The sequence below is a fragment of the Saccostrea cucullata genome, unplaced genomic scaffold (assembly GCF_032062105.1).
Source record: "Saccostrea cucullata isolate Sc308-1 unplaced genomic scaffold, CSIRO_AGI_Scuc_v1 ctg784, whole genome shotgun sequence".
NCBI classification, from domain to species: Eukaryota; Metazoa; Mollusca; class Bivalvia; order Ostreida; family Ostreidae; genus Saccostrea; species Saccostrea cuccullata.
Window position 1 is genome coordinate 352018 of NW_026935833.1, and position 20367 is coordinate 372384.

General features: G+C 33.8%; 2 protein-coding genes across 3 annotated transcripts; both read left to right on the forward strand.

Moving 5' to 3' along the window:
- Positions 1-6005: 6005 nt before the first annotated feature.
- On the forward strand, positions 6006-12020 carry LOC134243885 (calcium-binding protein P-like). The gene is made up of 5 exons (XM_062726115.1): positions 6006-6104; positions 8511-8780; positions 9125-9189; positions 9528-9639; positions 9973-12020. The coding sequence occupies exons 1-4, from the start codon at positions 6089-6091 to the stop codon at positions 9621-9623; spliced, it is 447 nt and encodes a 148-aa protein (XP_062582099.1). The 5' UTR covers positions 6006-6088; the 3' UTR covers positions 9624-9639; positions 9973-12020.
- A 1386-nt stretch (positions 12021-13406) lies between these two features.
- LOC134243893 (uncharacterized) lies at positions 13407-15752 on the forward strand. 2 transcript variants are annotated; one of them, XM_062726123.1, is made up of 4 exons: positions 13407-13537; positions 14467-14761; positions 15461-15534; positions 15643-15752. In XM_062726123.1, exons 1-4 carry the CDS (start codon positions 13517-13519, stop codon positions 15736-15738), a joined length of 486 nt encoding a protein of 161 aa, XP_062582107.1. In that variant the 5' UTR covers positions 13407-13516; the 3' UTR covers positions 15739-15752. The 2 variants fall into 2 exon arrangements, with proteins under 2 accessions (XP_062582107.1, XP_062582106.1); XM_062726122.1 differs by having other exon boundaries at positions 13416-13580.
- The last annotated feature ends 4615 nt before the right edge of the window (positions 15753-20367 follow it).

The window sequence follows — 20367 nt, forward strand, 5'->3', positions numbered from 1 at the left end:
GATATTCATTAGTAACATGGAAATGGACAAACTAACAATTTTTTCTATCGTTGGATACCTAATTGGCTGTAATGCTAATGACTGTACCGGACCCGGTTGGGAAATACACGGGAATTTCTGTTACAACTACCACTCTCGTGGTATGACGTTTGAGGAAGCACTTGATCACTGCGACAAAGAGCACAGTGCCTTTTTACCAATGCCCCAAACACAACCAAAACTGGAGGAGTTGAGAAACGTGATGGAGTATTCCCAAGATAGCGTAAAGACTTGGATCGGTCTAAGGAAAAACGGGAACCAATACTTTTGGCTGGACGGAGTTCCTTTGGGGTATTCCTTCTGGGATGCAATTAACCCCGGCTTTGAATATTTTCACTATATTATGGATAAGGATGAAGGGTATACTTGGAGAGGGGTTGACTTCGACAATAAAGAGCGATTTTATTGTCAACGACTGAATACGGCTTATGAGTGTCCCGCGGGATGGAGCAGACCATGGTATAGTAATATTTGTTATTTAGTGTTACCGACGGCAGGGCACACCGAATACGAGATCTGCAATGTGCAATACCAGGCAAACATTGCTATGCCCAAGACTTTACCCTTAGATTTGCATTTGACTGAACTTATGAAAAGCAATAATATTAAAAATTTGACTTTAGGCCTGAAACGTGAGTTTGGATACTTCTGGAGGTGGAATGACGACACCATACCTTCACCGGATGATTATGAAAACTGGATGAGTGGAACAACTTTTCCTCTTTTCTCTTCGAGCTGCGTAACTAAAAGTGAATCTTTCGGTTATACGTGGAGACAAACACCATGTATACCGAATGATAAAGTTATCTGCCAATGTCAACTCCCGTTTGTTGATGAGGTATTTGATCCCACGATCTCTTACTGTAGTGTAGGCGGTATGACTTTTCCAAATCCAAATACCATTGCACAAACAGCAGTTACTTCACTGGCAAATATTCAAACTGCCACGAGTGATTTAACGTCTGCTGCACAGGAGAGTACAGTTTACCAAGATACTACTCTGATAAGAACTGAAAGTACAGAAATCTCAACTATTTCAAATGTAGGACAAACAGCGCTTAGTCTTTTGCCTTCATCATCCAATTTGGCTACAACAGTGCCATCTGTTGCGTGTGTTTGTAGTAATCCATCCTGTCAAATCCTAAATGTCACTCTGGAGGATAAAATTAATAGTATAAAAGCCAATCTGACAGTGGACACATCCTCGCTGTCTGGTACCATCCGAAAGCTGACATGCGCAGAAGATCAGAGACCGTCTTCCGCGTTCATTGGTTATTCTGGAGGAATTATTCTGGGAATAGTGGGATTTATCATTTTGGTTTTAGACCTTATCCCAGCTAAATAGCCATGTCCTTTGATCTTGGATACTGATTATAAACTCCTTGTTAGCAATTTATTTCTTTTAAAATGGCTACAAAAGTCTAAATGTCTGTACATGTACTTGGTTGCAAAACCGTAAAATTGAATTGTACATACATGTACATATACACAAATATGTATTTTTGATTTGACCTTATTAAGAGCCTAGCTGTCGAAGAATGCTCTGAGCGCAATAAGTATACAATCATTCTTAAAATTAGAAATACTACTGGCAAATAAGTTGATATTTCTGGGATTTCAACAATCTCGTTTAACATGTCTACAGTTTTTAAAGTTCTTTGATTGTTATAATGATCTTGTTAACAAATAAAACCTATCACTGGGATGTATTTCTTTAGTCCTTTTCTGTACATTGTATATTTGAATGACAAAAAATATTCCGTCTACCTGTACATAGGGCACATGCTGGACATGATTGGTCGAGAAGGGATGCTTGCTACCCCTTTGCACCCGATCTCACCTTTGAAATTTCCAGAGGTCCGTTTCTATTAACTTTGATAAATCTAAAGGTGAAAATATCGAGATATAGAATCAAGTTTCTACTTGAAAAGTCGCGTTGGTCGAAGCCACGTACCCGGTAAATAAAATGAAAATGTTTAAGATAACGAACAGAAATTAAACAGCTTTAAGTTTGTACATATGGTTCATATTGTTCCCAACTTAGAATTTTATACACCTTGTTTTTAGTTCGAAATACGATTATTTGACCACTATTGGACCATTATATTTACTCGAACATGGAAAGCACAAATAACACTCATACTAACTTTGAGCAAACGTTTGATAAACCTGTTGCCGGATTAATACATGTAGGTTGTATTTCAAACGTTGGGCTTACGGTGAGTCAACTTCCCAGCTTCCATATCTTCCTTTAATATAGCAAAGCGGACCGATAGTCGGTTAATCGTTGACCAAGACTAGACCAAGACTAAGGGCCGGACTATTTTGGACAATTGGCAAACTGTACAACCATTAACCAATGTAGGTCCAAAATAGTCCTGCTCTCTGGGACATTACCGATCTGATTTCATTCCTTTGAAATAAAATCATCGACGTCCATTTTTATGGCTGGGCAATAATATCGATATTTCAATATATTGCGATACAATGACAACAAATATCGTATCGCAATACGATTTTGTAATATCGATATATTGGCAATATGCTTAGATTAAGGAAGTTTGTCATTAAATATAAAAACTGTAAGACAGAAGTTGTTTTTGGGAACATTTCAGAGCATAACTTAAATGAAATCAACAAGATTTTTTTTCCTTGTTGGTTACTTATCATAGTTTTGTACATTCTGCATGTAAATTAAAATAAATTTAGTAAGAAATGCCATTTAAATTACATTGAAAATATTGCAGTACATATTGCAATACAGTTAAAAATATCGCAATATATCGCAATACGAAATCTCGGGCCAATACCCAGCCCTATCCATTTTCCTGCTTGTCCACCTTCCTGGTGAACACACGGAATAATGCGAGGTTTCTGGCAATTTCATTGAAATACGAGGGGTGATCAAAAAGTTCGCAAACTAATTGAATAACTTCCATACAAGAAATAATATTTGGTTTTAATGTTGATTATATTTTAAATTAATCCTCTCCGATTTTAATGCACATCAACCACCGTTCTGCGCATGCGCGAATGACGTAATATTGGCGGTCACGTGACCCCTCCGTAGTGTTCTGTCACAAAAGTTGAAAGATTTTTCCGAGTTTTAAATTTCTTTCCATGTGAGTTAATTTTTATGACAAGAACAGTTCATTTGTCAGAAATGGTCATATCTCGGCAACAGAATGGGTGGATAATAATATCCTTTCCAAAAATAAGCATGGCGACCATTAAAACACAAATCTTCTGTCTCAGGAGAGACCTTTATTCAAGTTGGATGGGTGCATTCATTTTATCATATCTAACATGTTTAAAATCTAAAGTAAACGATATCTTAGGTATTTAATACTTATATCATTGTTCAAATATTCAGCTATTTTTCAAAGTGCTAATTGGAGGTCTTTAATAGCAAATTGCTTATTAATTAAAAATACATATCTTTTCAAACTTGCTCTCACTGGGCAAGATGACAAGTATCATTTTTAACCATCAGCCTTCCTTCACTAAAACGTTTAATTCAATCATTAATTGAATTTATAGGAACTCATTTATCTCAATAAACTGTGTACAAATTCCTATATGATACTGTAGAGGGATTTCTAAGATATACAATAAATTGTACAGTCGTTTGTTGAACGAGTTCGACTGAAACAACCATTTTTCGTCACAAGTGACCTAACTAGTGACGTCATTTTCACATTGTGACGTCACAAACAAGGAGAGAAACTTTATTCAGCATATGCTATTTATAGAACTTGTGTATGGCCATGTGTGTACCGAATTTCATTCTAATCTAAATTGTGGTTTTGTAGATATAGAGATAGTTTGCGAACTTTTTGATCACCCCTCGTATACTTGTAGGAGATAATGAGCAGTATTAAATCTTAGACATCCATTCAAACAATACGAATCAGGCACAGAGCAGACACGAACCTTTAAAACATTAGAGTTTGGATCAAGGGTCATGGAGGTGTAAGAATCCCCAACTGCCGACCGGTAACACGGCAGGTACTCCTAGTCATGATCGGGAAACAAACGGGAAAATCCGTCGATGTTAATAATGGCCTTACAATTCATAAATATAAAAAGAGTCAGTCAGCATTTGACTTAATGGTATGGAAGTAAACGATTGAACAGTTAAAGTCAAGTCATCACCTTAAATATTATAAAGCGTTGCTGTTAGCTAGGTTACCATTGATGTCTTTTTAATTAAAATATCCAGATATGAAACGTGCCAAACCGTGTGGTATCTTTTATTTCAAACTCTCTGGTTAATATCATGTCGACATATGAATGAAAATGCACACTGTTAATTGATAATATGTCGTTGATGTATCTATTTCGAGTTGTATGCCACCACAAGTGTTTTTTTTTCTCGCCACAACAAAGGTTTTCTTCTTCTCGTGTACATATGTATAGGATTTTGAATAAATTCTGCTTCGTATGAATACAAAATTAGGTCTGTTAATAGCGAGGCACAATTGGTACCCATGAGAATTCCAACAGAATGTTTGAAGACCTAGTCTCTAAAAACCACATCGGTATTTTCAACCAGAAACACACACTTCTTTTTATTATCAACTTCATAGTACTTGTGTGTACAATAAGAAACTTTTCGTTGGGAGAGCTTAGTCGTAAGATTTTCTACTGTTGATTTTTGAAAAAAAAATTGTGATTTCAAAAAGTTCCTAGGAACTTTCAAGTATCCACATCTGTTTTACAACCTCATAAACCGGAAGTTTACAATGGCAGGCCAAACAAAGACTACAAATGTATGCTCTAATTTTAAGCATCTGTTATCGGGGGGGGGGGGTCTTCTTCCATCTCTCAGTAACATTTTTTCACACAGTTCTACATTACTCTTATTTGACTATACATCAGAAAAAAATAGGTCCTAGTGGGGGTCAACCTTTCAGAAGCAAAAAATTGTGTTTCAGCAGACATAAATAACATTTATTTACAATGAAGCGGATTGAAGTGGTAAAATTTTCCGTTCGAATGGAACGTTTTGAGCTATCTTTAGAACATTGTTTGTCATAGGATGACACGCCCCTTTCTTTAGAAATAGATAAAGCGGTCAATTTGTTGAATTATGGTTAGAACGGTACCTAGTGAAAATGGCACCTGGTGAAAACGGCACCTGGAATATGCAAAACGGCACTTGGTTAAAACGACACATTTATTACTATATATGTAATGTATAAAGATCCATTTTCTGTATAAACAATATCAAATTCTCAAAATAAAAATTGCCGTTTTGACTACTCTCAAGTGCCGTTTTGCATATTTCCTAAATGCCGTTTTCACCAGGTGCCGTTTTGACTTGTACCCAATTTGTTTATTCGAATACCTGTAGAACAGGTTTTCCATAAATATAATAGCCAATCAAATTGACAGTCTAAATAAATCTAATAGCCAATCAAATTGACAGTCTAAATAAACACTGAGTAAGCATGTGTTCGACTGAAACATGTGTTCTGGTAACTTCAACAGACATGATTCAGAAATATGCAAATATATATAGTCGTTGCAATTTGTGTTTTACAGAAGCGGGGAGTCTCTAACTCTCCCTTCTTATCCTTTTAAAGCTCCATTTCAATGTAACTCATGTTCCTTGTCTCGAAGAGTGGGATGTCCTAAAACATAACGACGAATATTTCTTTCTCATTTCTAAAAATATGGGCGTGTCATTATGTTATAATTGACGTTCAAAACATGACTCAGAACGTTTCATCCAAACGGAAAATTTTACCACTTCAATGCGCTTCATTGTATGTCTCTGGTTTCAGTTGGGGAAAAGTAAGGGCCAATATATGTATCTATTAAAATATTCCATAGCTTTTTTGAGTGATTGATTGTGATAATTTTGTATCTATTTACTTGGATCTCATTAGCAACGTAGAAGAAATTTGTGTATCCATCATTTGGTTATCCGGAAAAAATAGGTGTGACCTTATACTTTTAAGATTTTCAACTTTATTTTATAATTCTATTTCCGGTGTTTTCTTGGATCTGCGACTGATATCAACCTAGAAGGCTAGATCAGGAAATGTTAACAAACGAAGGTATATTTGTTTAGATTTATCCATTTTTTATACAGACTATAGGAAAATTAATCAAAAAAGATGGCAAAGTATATTTAAACGTCAGATATTTTAGCGGATTTAAAACATTAACAGATCTATTGCGTAAGACTAGAATTGTGAATATTTTGCATGTTTAGTATTTTATCTGAAATTATTAATTTTTAACAAAATTGGAACAGTTATAAGACACTAAATGACTTGATTAATTTTAATGTACATTAGGGAATCCACTCGTACATTGGCTGTAGGTTACAAGTGGACATCCAACTGTTGGAGTTGACATTTTGGTACAGCAGCAACATGAATTCAATTGAAACAACTTATATGTCTATGCTTGAAACTATCAATTTTACTAATGTCTGACATTATGTGCTTTTTGTTTCCGTACCATATAAAAAGGAAAAAATATTCCTATATCAAATAGAAAAGATGAGAAATCTGTAAAAGAGGGGGTTATGGATGAGAACATGCATACTGCTTGCTTTCAAATCTTTGCCACTTTCAAATGATTTACCAGAGAAAAGAAAGAAAGAAATGAAAATAAGTATAAATTTTAAGGTTTTGCTATTAAAGTAACAGTTTAGATAACTGACCCAGCAGGTGATAAATGATGGCAGTTGCACTTGAGGTGTTCAAACACGAATCAAAGTGAATTGATCGACAAAGTTGGGATAAGTTATGGTACATGTATACCCCTGGCATTAATATTGGTGTTAGTATCAGTGTTTCAATATTATTTTGAGATGCCAAGGCCGTAACTATCATTGAGGCAAGTGAGGCAAATGCCTCACTAAATTTTTAGAGTTTTTCAGAAAAGCTAAAAAGTAATACGTTGAACTTATGAATTACTTGTATGTGTGTCTTCGTGCTGAATTAATTATAATTTTCAACTTTTTTTCAATTATTTCTGTAATTCGTTCATCTCACCAGGTGCATGCCTCATTTCTATTTAGAAAGCATGGAAAATATAATTCAAAATGGTTGTTTTGTAAAATTGTTTGATTGTTTAACATCCCTTCTAAAAATTTCTCATTCATATTGAGACACCAGTGTACTTGCCGGTGGAGGGCTTCAGGTTTTAAATATGTACTGGGGTAACACGAATAACCGGAATGCCCCGTGGCATAATCATCGAAATGCCCCACAAAATCACCAGGCTTTCAGGGTCACTGAAGATGATTGAACAGGAAGAGAGAGAGAGAGATCTTTTCGTGCCATCACTTACTGTAACATATAGGACCTCTATTTTTTTACGGTCTCATCCGAAGGACCAGACTCTACATCCCACAATGGGATTCAAACCCGCGATGTAAGGATCAACTCCTTATACTCTGCGACTCTAGAGCCTAGTCGCTCTAACCACTGTACATGCTACATGGACGACAATTCAAAACGTAAAAACTTTATAAGATTAAATCTTTTATTTTCTAATAAACTGGCCCCAGGATCATGAAGCAGACTTAGACTTAATTCAAATTTTCAATTCCCTGTGAAATGTTTATTAATTATTGAATTAATCTCAAATTTTGGAAATAACAACATTTTTGTGAATCAATATCGAAACGTTTTATTTTGGATCTGCTTGACTTCCACAATATTTAAGTATAACATGAAGATTTTGATTTAAGCTTAGGATGCTTCATGATCCTGGGGCCAGTTTTCAGGGAAACCCCCATCACTGGCTATCAGGTACTAACCTTGCCCCGTCTGGGACTAGGTATGTCCAGCACCCTTGCCTCACAAAAAAATTGAGCCTAGTTACGGCCTTGGATGCTCCAACTATGATTTAACTTGCAAAGATGATGCAACTGAGGATGGACAATACCAGGATTTCCTTTGGATGCTAGAACTACATTTTCTGAATAAGAAAACAGTTAAGATATTTGGAGCAGGTCCATCCCCAGTAATTGGTCCTACTTGCAGGGATATTGATATCAGTATTCACACAAAGTAGAAAAATGTGAGATTTGCCTTGCTTTGTAAATTAACTTGTTACTAAGTATTAACATTTGTTGAAGCGGGCTTTGACAAGCAATGATTACATAAATTACTTCATCATAAATAGACAGGAAATCTGTCAGAATTATTGTAAAAACACTAATTTTCATAAGAGTCTAATTTTCATTGTTTTTGAGCTAAGAAGAGACCAACAAATCCACCATGAAATATAAAATGTCATATACCATATACCCCTCTTTGTCCACTTTGTCAAATGCGCAAGTGAAACCCATTTAGTTTCCTAATTTCAAGAAAATTAAACCCCCACAAAAATATTAGATTTTACAGTAACCTTTTAGACTATGGTAAAAAAAATCATATACAATTCATTTGTACATTTCCATGATTATGTGCATGCATTTCAAATTATTAATTTATTAATTTTAGATGCATCAAAGCAAGGGGCACCTCCATCATATGAAGAAGCAACATCTACCAACCCCACCACTGGTGGAACACAACCCCTCCAGGGTTACACTCCAGTCCAGGGAGGATACGGGGGACCCCCTCCAGGAGTGCCACCTTACCCGGGGAATTCTGAGGGAGTAGGAGGGTTCACCTATCCACAGTATCCCTCATATCCAGCCAACTATCCGGCTAACCAGTATCCTCCCCCTTCTGGATATCCAGTCACAAACACAACAGGAGGCTACCCAGGTTAAATCTTGTCAGAGATGATGGCTCAGTAGAGTGTTTCTTTAATATATTGTGCTGTAATGCAAAAAAGCATTATCAAAGAAAAAAATAGGAAGCAATTTACATGAAATGATTTGAAGAGACTCTTTTGAACAATTATACTTTCTGTAGAAACTTTAAACTCCAATTGAAAGATATTACAAAATAACTGTCATATTTTCAAGACAGAATTTGAAGTGGAAACTACTTTTATTATTCCAGCAAGATATTTATATACTTAGCTCTCATATTTGAACCATCTTTACACTGATTTTGCCAGTGTAAAATTGACTCTTTTTTAATGGTAAGGTGTCATTTATTATTAGGTCAGACATGTGGGGGACAGTATGGCCAATATGGTCAAACACCGCAGTTTGCTGCTGATATGGATGTGAGTACAATATTATTTATTTCTTCCAACCAATTTATGCTACAACTTTTTTTTCTAAGCAGTAATTTTCTAAAATTAATGCATCCTTGGTGGTTGAGGCAAAGTTATTTCAAACAGTGTTATAAAGTAAAATTATTATGCATAAAATTCTTTCAAATTTTCAAATAAGAAACCAAAAAAAATCTAACCCTTAAAAAATCCTTAATTTTAAGTAAACAGAATGTAAAGATTTCAGAACATTTATAATTAATTGTAAAGCTTTTTATTTTATCAGCAAAAAATACGTAAGTATGAGAATTATTTATCCTTTCTGAGTTGAGGTTATTTTTTTTTTCCAGAGACGGATTAGAAGAAGGAAGATAATTTTTATGACCATCTTTATTTTCATAATGCTACTGGTGATATTTGCAGTGACGAGGTGGTTTCTAACATAAGATCAATTTATTGCAGGTAAATATTTGGATTTAGTACAGTATTGTAGAATATTTAAATTTGTCAAATCTTTAGGTCATGTATTTTATTAAGAATTAGCCTTGTCTGCATTTTTATTCATCTGCCGTTAAACATTGAAAAAAATCTAGATCCACCCACACATTTCATGTTATAATACATATACATTCAAACCAGTAGAGCAAATGTCTAACCGGTGACCTCTACTTGAAAAAAAAACATTCATAAATACATTAGGTTATACTTCGATATAGAATGCAAGTTTTTTTTTTATTTTTGTAAATGTTAAAATCTTCCTTGGTTTTACGTATTAGATTGCACATTTTTTTATAGGAGCTCAGGACAAGATTGGAAATGTAAACAAAGGCAGTGTTATATATTTAATGATCTGAGAAGAACTTTTCATCAAGATTTGTTTTTAAATCTAGTATTTTGTATAAATTCTATTGTTCTAATGAAATTGAGTTTTTCAGAATTTTATCAATTTTACTTTATTTTGGATATGAAATGATAATATTTTTTAACTTGTATTAGATAGATGAATTCTGAAACGAGACCAAACTGACACATAGTGGCTACTTGCAAGTGTCTTCATAACACCCGTCTTTAATAGCATTACATTTGTATTATGCAGAGCAAGCATTATGAAACATTGGCTTAATTCACCAATTAATTAATCATAATTTCAAAACACTGAATTAACTCCATTTTGCAACAGAATAAACTAAGTATTATTCAAAGAAACAAATTATGTGCCTCACACTACATATTTTCATGAGTTATAGGTAACATTTGGTGTTTGAACATTTATCATTATATGTTATTTCATATTCATTTTATTGTTTGTTAAAACATCGTAAAATGTTTCTCCAAAATATGCAACAAGTGACCCATTACATGTGCTTCAGCTTGAAGCATGTCTGCAACTAGTGTGGTGGGTCATTTTTACAAACTCTTTTATTTTGTCCCCCCTCCCCCTTGTGTTTTCCTTGTTTTAAATTATAAATTATTTTCCCAAAGGTGATTTTATTTTAATTTTGAATATTTTTATATCTACGTGTATGATGTACACAAATGTGCAATTGTTTTTACACTGTTCTTTACTGTGGTATTTTTACTTTATAAGTAATGTATGTGAATAGAATTGGTTGGATTGTGATGCAAAATATGTTGATTAACTGTAATGTCCTACTGTTGAGCCTTTAACACTTTTTTCTGTTGTGTTTGACCTTTTATATATTTGAATCTAATCTAATACTATTGTGTATTACCTTTTATATTTAGAATCTGATCTACATACTATTACTTGTGCATCTGGCTTGCTGAGATTCAGTTCAAACTTGACCCTGACCTTTGGCCTCTAATTTAAAACTTCACTTTCTAGTCAGTTTTCTTAAGAAACTACAATTGTTTCTTAATTTTCAATTTTTTAAAAATAACTTGGATCTGTAGAGTCCTGAATAACATACTCATGCCATGAGTCTTAAAGAAAAGGATAAGTTGTTGTTTGTTTGTTTGTTTTTTAAACTGGCAATAAGTTTAGAAATAAATAAAAATACTATTTATGCATGTAACTTCAAAAGACATGCAGTCAAACCTTGTTATCTCAAACATGATATGGGTAGGACAAACTTCAAAATATCCTAGAATTTCTGATATTGAGATATGAAAGTGCCCTTCATACAATTTGAGATATTGATATTGTAGGCACTATTTGTGTACATGTATGTCAATAACTTTGAATTAAACTTGTCTAATCCAGATGTTATGCATTCCTAGATCTTGGCCTATAAGGACAATTGTTTCAAATATTGTCAAATTCAGAATGTTATTAAATTTGGCCAATTTCTATGGATCCATTGATATTAGGATTAAGCAAGATTTAATTTGCACCATTTTGTAAAATGAAAGTTTGGTAATTGTGTAAAAATTTCTAAAACTGTAAACAGAATTAAATTAAAATGACATATCATATTGTATTTTCAAAGATTTTTAAAAAAAAAAAATTAAGTAAAAAAAAACTGTGTTATCCAGAGATCTTTATGAAATCATATTGATTAGGGTTAAATATCATATTGTATCTCATTTTATGTAATGTTTGCTTTATTTAATGACATAATGTGTAATTGTGATAATAAATGAATGGCTTCGTTTAAATACATGTAATGCCTTTTTTTAAATCAAAGTTTCGCCCCCTTACAACATGAGTTGCATGTAATTACGTTCTTTATTTTTGTTTGATACATTCTTCTTAAAAAATGTGTAATAATGAAAAAAATTGTATATATTTACTCATATATCTCATGAATTTATCCAGATATGTAAAAAATGGCCAAACAATACACCCAGATATAACTTGGGAAATAAAAATAAATGCACAACAAAAAGTTACTTTTGTTTGTTTATTTGGTAAAAACATAAAAAGGTCATATTCAAAATCTTTTCATAAAGAGTATTGAAGATTTCTTAGTCTACCTAGACAAACTTGACAGTTAAATAGTTTCATGTGAAAATGAGCTAGGGTAAAACATTGCATGATTAGCTTTGTATAAGCATGGAAACGACTGAAAATTGATGTCCCTTGGGATTTCAAATTCATTTGTCATGCTAGAAATAACATTGACCTAGTCGGTATATTCATTTTGTTAAAATGTTTTGGGGTCAAATATTTCAAGAATTGTTTTTCCTCAAAGGTTTATTTATTATTCTGCTGAACAGTTTTTCATATTTTACTGATTTTTACTTTCGTTTGATCTATACATGTATATATTTTATTGTTTAAATGCATCTATAATCCAAACGTAACGATAACTATCTGTAATAACGCAAACCACAAACGTTCATAGAAACAATACAAATTAGAAACGGAACAGTTAAAATATCAAGAGATATAGAATCAGATGCCATAAAGAAATAAGCATCCCTGTCAACCGTCTCTTCCGCCGTGTGCTCCTTTTTATGATTGGAAAAACGAAAAAAAAAACGTAGACAGTTCAGATTGAAAATAATTTTGTCCTATAACTATTTGTTTGAAAAAGTCTGTCAACACCATAGATTGTATTTGCTGTCAAAGTCAATGTATCGACCATAAACAAATGCAAAACTTGGACCTTCAAACGAGTCGGTTGTCTGATATCCTTGTATCATTATTTTATTTGTAAATAGCTTTTCTCCTTCTATCGGGAGACCAAAAACTTCACTGCTATGTAGGTGAAAATAGTAAATATTGCCTACATAAATAAGGGAAGTTGACGATTGCTTACTATACTATTTTAAATAATATTTTTCTCTTTTATATTTCTTTATTAAATATAGTAGTATCTCTATTTCATATTAATTTGATATTACTTAAAATTAATTATAATGGCTTTATGCAGGTATTCGATCCCCAGTTAATTATTAACTTTCTAAGCATCTTGTAAATTTACATATATAAACTTAATATAAACTTCTATATACTATCTTGTGTGTTCCTTAATTTTGAAAAATAAATTCAGGTAAATGTTAAATTGTTTTCAGTCCCTCTTAACGCCCTATGCTTCTTAACAATCTCGTTACGCGCAGCGCCAAGTCACAGTAAAAGTTTTTCGCCGTGAACCACTATATGCTAGGGTAAATCACGCCCAGACAAAACTTCCATACAAAATGCTTGTCACTGCCGTGAACCACTATATGCTATACCTGAATGAATTGCTAGTGTTTATTCTCTTGTTGTGGATAGAACTCGGAAAGATGAATCTCTCCTCTTATATTAGCTTAATTAACCTACATCCGGTATACACTATTTTTTCTCTCCTTTATTACGAAACCATACTATAATATTCTTCTTTGGTTCTGCTGTTGAAGTCTAACACATGGTAATAGGACTCATCTACAAATGTATGGATATCCTCAGAAGGTGGACAACGATTTAGAATATGCATAAATGCTATCAAAAGGAGGTATTTTTTTGTTGAATACTTATCCTTTGTGACTTCTAGAAACCTAGTTATTTTGTATACATGCAAGTACTATCGTGCCTAGCTACAATTTGCTAAATGGGGCCTGAAGCATTTATATTTACATGTATACAGTATTCGCCAGAAGTGTTTTTGATATCAGTTTTCAAGGTGCCTTTAGTGTACGCAAAATGCATGTAAATTACGACGCATTTGATACATTATATGTGCATGTAATTTTTTTAGGGCAGTATATATATGATGATAAGAACTAGCTACCCGAGGAGTAAAATATTCACTAGCCCGAAGAGCGAGGCGAATATTGTACGACTGAAAAAACGGCAATAATTATTTTATTATCTGATTACTAGTTTACTGATTACTAGTTTACATTTGCTGAAGACCTACAAACCATGAGAGAAGCGGGATGAAAATAAAATAAAATGTATCTAACACACAATCTATTTTATATGCAAAGTAAACAATGTAATTCAGCAACACGTATATATGATGGAATTTGCAAAAAAACAGATGCATTGAATGGGGAAAAAATTGAAAAACTGACAAATTGTAACCAGAAAATATCTTTGATTTTTCTCCCTCCAAGAAAGGAGATAAATTTGACGATGTGCTTAGAAAGACACGAACAAATAGGCCTACCTGCAATGTATACATGTACTTTCATTTCTAAGTACTAATGACAGATTGGAGTTTCATCTTTTTCATGAGGCTAGTGCAATTGAAATTTGTCAGGGGGTGTTTTAAATAGAGATTTTATAAAATTTATATATAAAATTCTTTTAATAAAACAAAATGTAAGTCTACGTACGTGTGAAGGTATAAATCATATTGCTTATCTGTATGTACATTGATATCAAAATGTTGTTAGATGCATCAAAATGAAGCACCTCCTTCATACGAAGAGGCAACGTCCAGCAATCCATTTATGGTTCCGCAAATCCAGGGCTACACCCCCGTTTCTTGTGGTTTTAGTGGATCCACCACAGAATCAACAGGAGAACCGCCACCTTACTCACTGAACTCTGACGATATTCACATAGATGTAGCATTCCCTAGTCGACAGTGTCCACCATATCCTACTGAATATCCCTCCTATTTTCCAGCCAATCACTATCCGCCTCCTCCGGGTTATCCTGTCGTCAGTCCTACAGGAACTTATCTGGGTAAGATTTGTTTGTTGTTTAACGTCCCTCTTGAGAATTTTTCACTCATATGGAGACGTCACTTCTTGCTGGTGGAGAGCTACAAATTTTGTCCTAGACTCGGTACTTGGGGTCATTGAGCAGTGATGGATCTTTCTCGTGCCAACACCTACTGCGATACGGGGACTCAGTTTATACGGTCTTATCCGAAGGGCCGGTCTCAACATCCCACAGTTGGATTCGAACCCGCGAAGTAAAGATGATAAAAGTAATGGAATAGGTGAAGATAACGCACAGAGGTCATAACGCCCATGTGGAATTGAAGGAATGCCGATTTTGGATGAGGTAAAATTGTTGATATCCTTGTAACATCCACTTACTTGTCAGTAACTTACCTTAGTACAAAAATTGATCGTACGCAGGTCGTTGTTGTTGAGTATCAATTAAGTCAGAAGATTGTAAACCTTGCAGGTGATGTAAAGGATAATTTCTACATAATGCATGAAATATGTGGTTCAGTGACGTTTGCATCAATAAATTATAACTGGTGATCGCATTTTTAACTTATTTATCGCAATCTAAATTCGCCCGGCTGTGACGAGGGCCAAAGCGGCGAAATCAAAACGAGGGCGAAAATTTCATGTGAATAGTTAATCGTCTAAGTTGTCAAAAAGTAAACAAAAAAGTTTTTATGTTATAAATATTTTTATTCCTTGGCAGGCCAGACAAATGACAGAGATTGCAGACAAGACAGGTACATAGCTTCATTTTATCCAGAGGATACAGCTATAGAAGTTAGTGAATTTAATTAATTTTTTTTTTACATGAATTTTTACAGTTGAAGAAAAATATCAGTATTAATCTTGTGTGTTTGGGCTCCATATTGATGTTTTGTATTTTAGGAGCAAATGAAAAGAAGAAAAATATTCTGTATGCTACTGATTGTTTTTGTTGTACTGCTGGTAATATTTGCCATAACTAAAGGGATTCTGGAGTGAAGATATTGGAGAAATACAAAATTATTGAAAAATGAAAAAAATGACTTAGAAGTACGAAGTTGTTACAATACATATCTGAAAAGTAAACATGCATGTTGTGATCTCTCCAAGCAGCCAAATGCTGTGTCATACCCCCTTTTTTGGCAGTATTAAAAAAGCACTACCAGTGTATTACATACATATATTGGACTTGTGTGATTAATTGTAACTTTAAGTATAATTAAATTCTGGTATATAAATACCGTTGATTTACGCATAATGTACTTAATATAATGTATTGTTTATCTCAGAATTCAGATTAAACAATCATATGTTACTTATATTTTAATTTGTTTCTTTGTTTACCTTGTTTTTATTTATCCAGTTCCTCTGACCCGAGTGTTCAAAAGCCCTGTGATTTTAATATTGTCCTTTTCTTGCAATATTTTTGCCATATACGTAAGAGATTGTAACTAAATTTTCTATGTTATATTTTTATTATATCATAAAGTATGCAAGTTTTTTTTACCTCTTGAATGTGTTATTTTCCTTTTTAAAATGCGTTATTTTCATTCCAACTCACTTTCATACTATAATTTATTATTAATGAAAATATGTTTTATATATTTTTACATTATTCATATTGATTAATATAATATGTCGATGCGAGGAAGAAAATGTTTAATTTGATAAGAAATGGATAGTGCAGTGTTGATAAAATTTCAAGTTTTTTTTATTTACCTACATTTACAGGATTGTTTGATATTAATGTAAGGCATCATGTATGGAAACATCTTTGTTCATTTTTATCAGATTGTACCATACAATTAACGGATTGTTTTAAAGATTTGTTGAATACCTTAGTATGTATATGATTGTATTGTATTGTATTATAAGTTGAAGAGTGAAGACGTTCAGTAAATGAAAAAATCTTTCTTTCGTTATTTACTTAACTTTATATTCCTTTTCAACTGCAGACACACGGCAAACCTCGTAAATTCGAGTTTTCTTCGAACGATAACTCGGTCGCATCGACTACGTATGTATTGATTTTCAAATTAATCCACACCTTCACGTGACAGACTTCAACCTATCGTAAGCCAGGATTTCGTCGAAAAATCAACAGAGGTGGGGTAATATTACATGTATACCTCCAGGCATAAACAATAAAAAAAATTATATGAAGTAAAATTGACGATATTTTATTCATTTTAGAGCACATTTATTCATTGACAAAACTACATGCGCACATCTGAAGTCTGTATATACTAGTATCTTTTGCGAGTCATAATCTTGTCAATATGAAGGAGAGTAATTCTTTGCTTTCTACTATTTTACGTGATTTGCCTTACCATGATTTCTGGTCGGGGTCACTGTGCATGTGCACAGCTCTAGATGTTAAGGACCTCCTCTTAGTAAAATGTAATGCTTCATTAATTAGTTTTGGGGAGAGGGGACAAAGCTTTTAAAATTAAAGTAAAGAAATCATCTTGAAAAATGACTATGATAAGTACCATGTACGGATTGTAAAGGGCCATCAGGGCCTCAAAATCACCATTAACTTTGAAATTACAGGATTGACTGATTGTATGTTCTTTCATCCCAGATAGCATGACTATGTTGGGCCAACATTGGCAAGAGGTTGTATGGTTGGCGTTGGGGGAACAGCGTTGGGCCAACGGTTGGAAGCCAATGTTACCTATTGTCAATATACTTTCTATTTATCAATAAAAATTCCTATGTTGGACTACGTTAGTCCAACGTTAGCAACTTCCATTCACTTTACTTTCCAAGGAAGGAGGGATGTTGATATTGGCCCAACGTTGGCCCGATGTTTGTAATACACCCATAAAGAATGAGTCTTATCAAGTTGGTAGTAGTATGTTGGCCTAACGTTGGCCCAATGTCTGTAATACACCCATGAATAATGAGTCCTATCAAGTTGGTAGTAGTATGTTGCCCCGATGTTGGCCCAATGTTTGTAATACACCCTTACAGAAAGTGTCTTATCAAGTTGGTAGTAGTATTGGCCCAACGTTGGCCAAATGTTCGTACTATGTCCTTAAAAAGTGTCTTATCAAGTTGGTAATAGTATTGTTGGCCCAACGTTGGCCCAATGTTTGTAATGCACCCTTCAAGAAAGTGTTTTATCGAGTTGGTAGTAGCATGTTGGCCCAATGTTTGTAATACGTATGTCCCTCTCGAGAATTTTTCTCTATGGAGACGTCAACACTTGCCGATTGATTGATTGATTGATTGTATATTGTTTACGTCCCTCTCGAGAATTTTTCACTCATACGGAGACGCCACCACTTGCCGGTGGAGAGCTGCAAATTTTGTCCTATTGTCTTTCTGATATACTTTCTATTTATCAATAAAAATATGCATTATGACTACTAGTACTACTAGAAAGACACTATACTCAGCACTCAGGGCCATTGAGCAGGGAGGGATCTTTATCGTGTCAGCACCTACTGCGACACGGGACCTCGATTTATACGGTCTCATCCAAATGATCGATCTCCAAGTCCCACAAAGGGATTCGAACCCGCAACGCAAGGATCAACTCCTTACTTCGCGACTCTAGAGCAGACGGTCTAACTAATGTGCCACGCGGGCGACACCACTTGTCGATGGAGAGCTGCAATTTTGTCCTATGCTCGGTACTTACTGTTATTGAGCAGGGAGGGATTCTTTTCGTGCCAGCACATAAGACTATTTCACTTGCTCATAACTTTTGAGTGGGTTGGACTATGGCTTTCCTATTTCACAGGTTCCTTGTGACAAGCCCTTTCTTTAGGTAACCAAATTTGACCTTTTCACCTTGGAGTTTGACTCGCTTTTACAAAAAATTATCACACTTTAAACTTGGTCATAACTTTTGATTCAATAGTTTTGAACAGTTGGTGCTATGGCTTTCATACTTCACCGGTGTATTCATTGTGAAAGACCTTTCAGTAGGTGTAAATGTTTTGGGCCTTGACCTTAGATTTTGACCAACTTTTTAAAAACCTTAACCATGGCCATAACTTTTGAACAGTTAAAACAAGGGCTTTCATATATCACAAGTGTATTCCAATTGTGATCGGACTTTCCTTTGGGTACGAATGATTTTGACCTTGACCTTTGACATGTATTTGAGAAAATTAAACCCTCAACATAAGCTGCCATAGAAGGGAATCAGTGTTTCACATCTTGTTTTATATCCTCCTTGTTAAAATTTGATAAAATATTGGCCAAAGGGTGGTCGAGATATGACCTGCATTCAAATAAATTAAGGCACACTAGGTCATAGCATAAGCTCTTTGAGTCTTCAGCTCAGAAGAGCTAAAATCAGAGGGGACAGGTCCTTAGCAAAATAAAGTGCCACGCCACAGCATGATACTCCACTCAAAAAATTACAATTATCTTAAACAATCAAAAGTGCAAGAAAATCATGACAACCTTGATTTTAGATTTCCATGATTTTTCAACTCCTTAAAAAATTTGTTTATCCATCTCCTGTGGTGTAGGCATTAATTATAACATATACATGTATTGCATCATTCATAGACTTCTATACTAATTGTGTTAGACCTTGCCAAATGCCTATCATATTAAACATTATCAAATTAGGCTTAACAACTTAATCTATACCTAATTAATTTTGAAAATGAAAGGCTGGCCATCAAATATAAAATGACCAACAGTTCTTCTGTCTAATTCCCAAAGGATACACTGTCAGTTAAGATAATGCTCTGAAGATATAATTGAGACAGCTATAGCCTTGCCACATTGAACACATTAATTAATCTTTAACTGGATGCTTGTGAAATATATTACTCCCAAGAGATTATTGATCTGCAGTTCTACCATAAAGCATTTTTAAAACATATAAAACCTCAATGATTTTTTTATTAGATTTAATGGCAGACAGGTTTTAATATGCAATTCATATGGACAATGCTGATTCCACCCCACCCCCATAAAATTAGTTTTTTAAAGTTCATAATATTATGTAATATCATAACAGTTTATTATGCAAAATCAAATTAGTTTTATTTACTTCTCATCAAATTCATTTTAAAACTTATGCTAGCCAAAAGAGCCATTTTTAATGTAAAAGGATTACCCATTTGGTCTAATACTCAAGGGATATAGATAGCACTGATGCTCTTCCTCACACTAAACTCATTAATTTCTCTCTCTAATTTGACATGCAATTTTCCGTTATCAAAATTCTTCTTGACCAGTGCTTGATAATTAAACTCATGGGAGTGGTGGAATTTCTTTAACATACATTACATTTGTTATAGATTGCTGTAAAGTATATGAAAAAAAATAAGTATTTTTCATGATTTAACATTTTTCTAATAAGGATAGTGCAATACTTTTACATTTTTTTGAATGTGTAAATGAATAGAAAAAAAAACATTTTTTTTTTAAAATTTCACTTAAATTAAAGGTCACAGTGACCTTGAAATAGGTCCAAGGTCAAGACACACCCTCTACCTAAGATGCATGAAGTGGTTTTCCAAGTTTGATGATTCTAAGTCTAATAGTTTTCAAAAGTTATGGACCGGACAGGATTTTTCCATATTTGGCTATAACTTTTTAATTATAGGTCAAGCGACCTAGTTTTTGTGCGCGACACACCTTCCCCAAGATGTA

Excerpts from the sequence above, each read along its gene's own strand:
- LOC134243885 (XM_062726115.1), top strand. Across the intron at positions 8,781-9,124 it reads CACAACAGGAGGCTACCCAG|GTCAGACATGTGGGGGACAG; the intron begins GTTAAATCTTGT and ends ATTTATTATTAG. Across the intron at positions 9,190-9,527 it reads AGTTTGCTGCTGATATGGAT|AGACGGATTAGAAGAAGGAA; the intron begins GTGAGTACAATA and ends TTTTTTTTCCAG.
- LOC134243893 (XM_062726122.1), top strand. The coding sequence starts at position 13,557 with ATGCATAAATGCTATCAAAAGGAG. Across the intron at positions 13,581-14,466 it reads ATAAATGCTATCAAAAGGAG|ATGCATCAAAATGAAGCACC; the intron begins GTATTTTTTTGT and ends AAATGTTGTTAG. Across the intron at positions 15,535-15,642 it reads CAGAGGATACAGCTATAGAA|GAGCAAATGAAAAGAAGAAA; the intron begins GTTAGTGAATTT and ends TTTGTATTTTAG.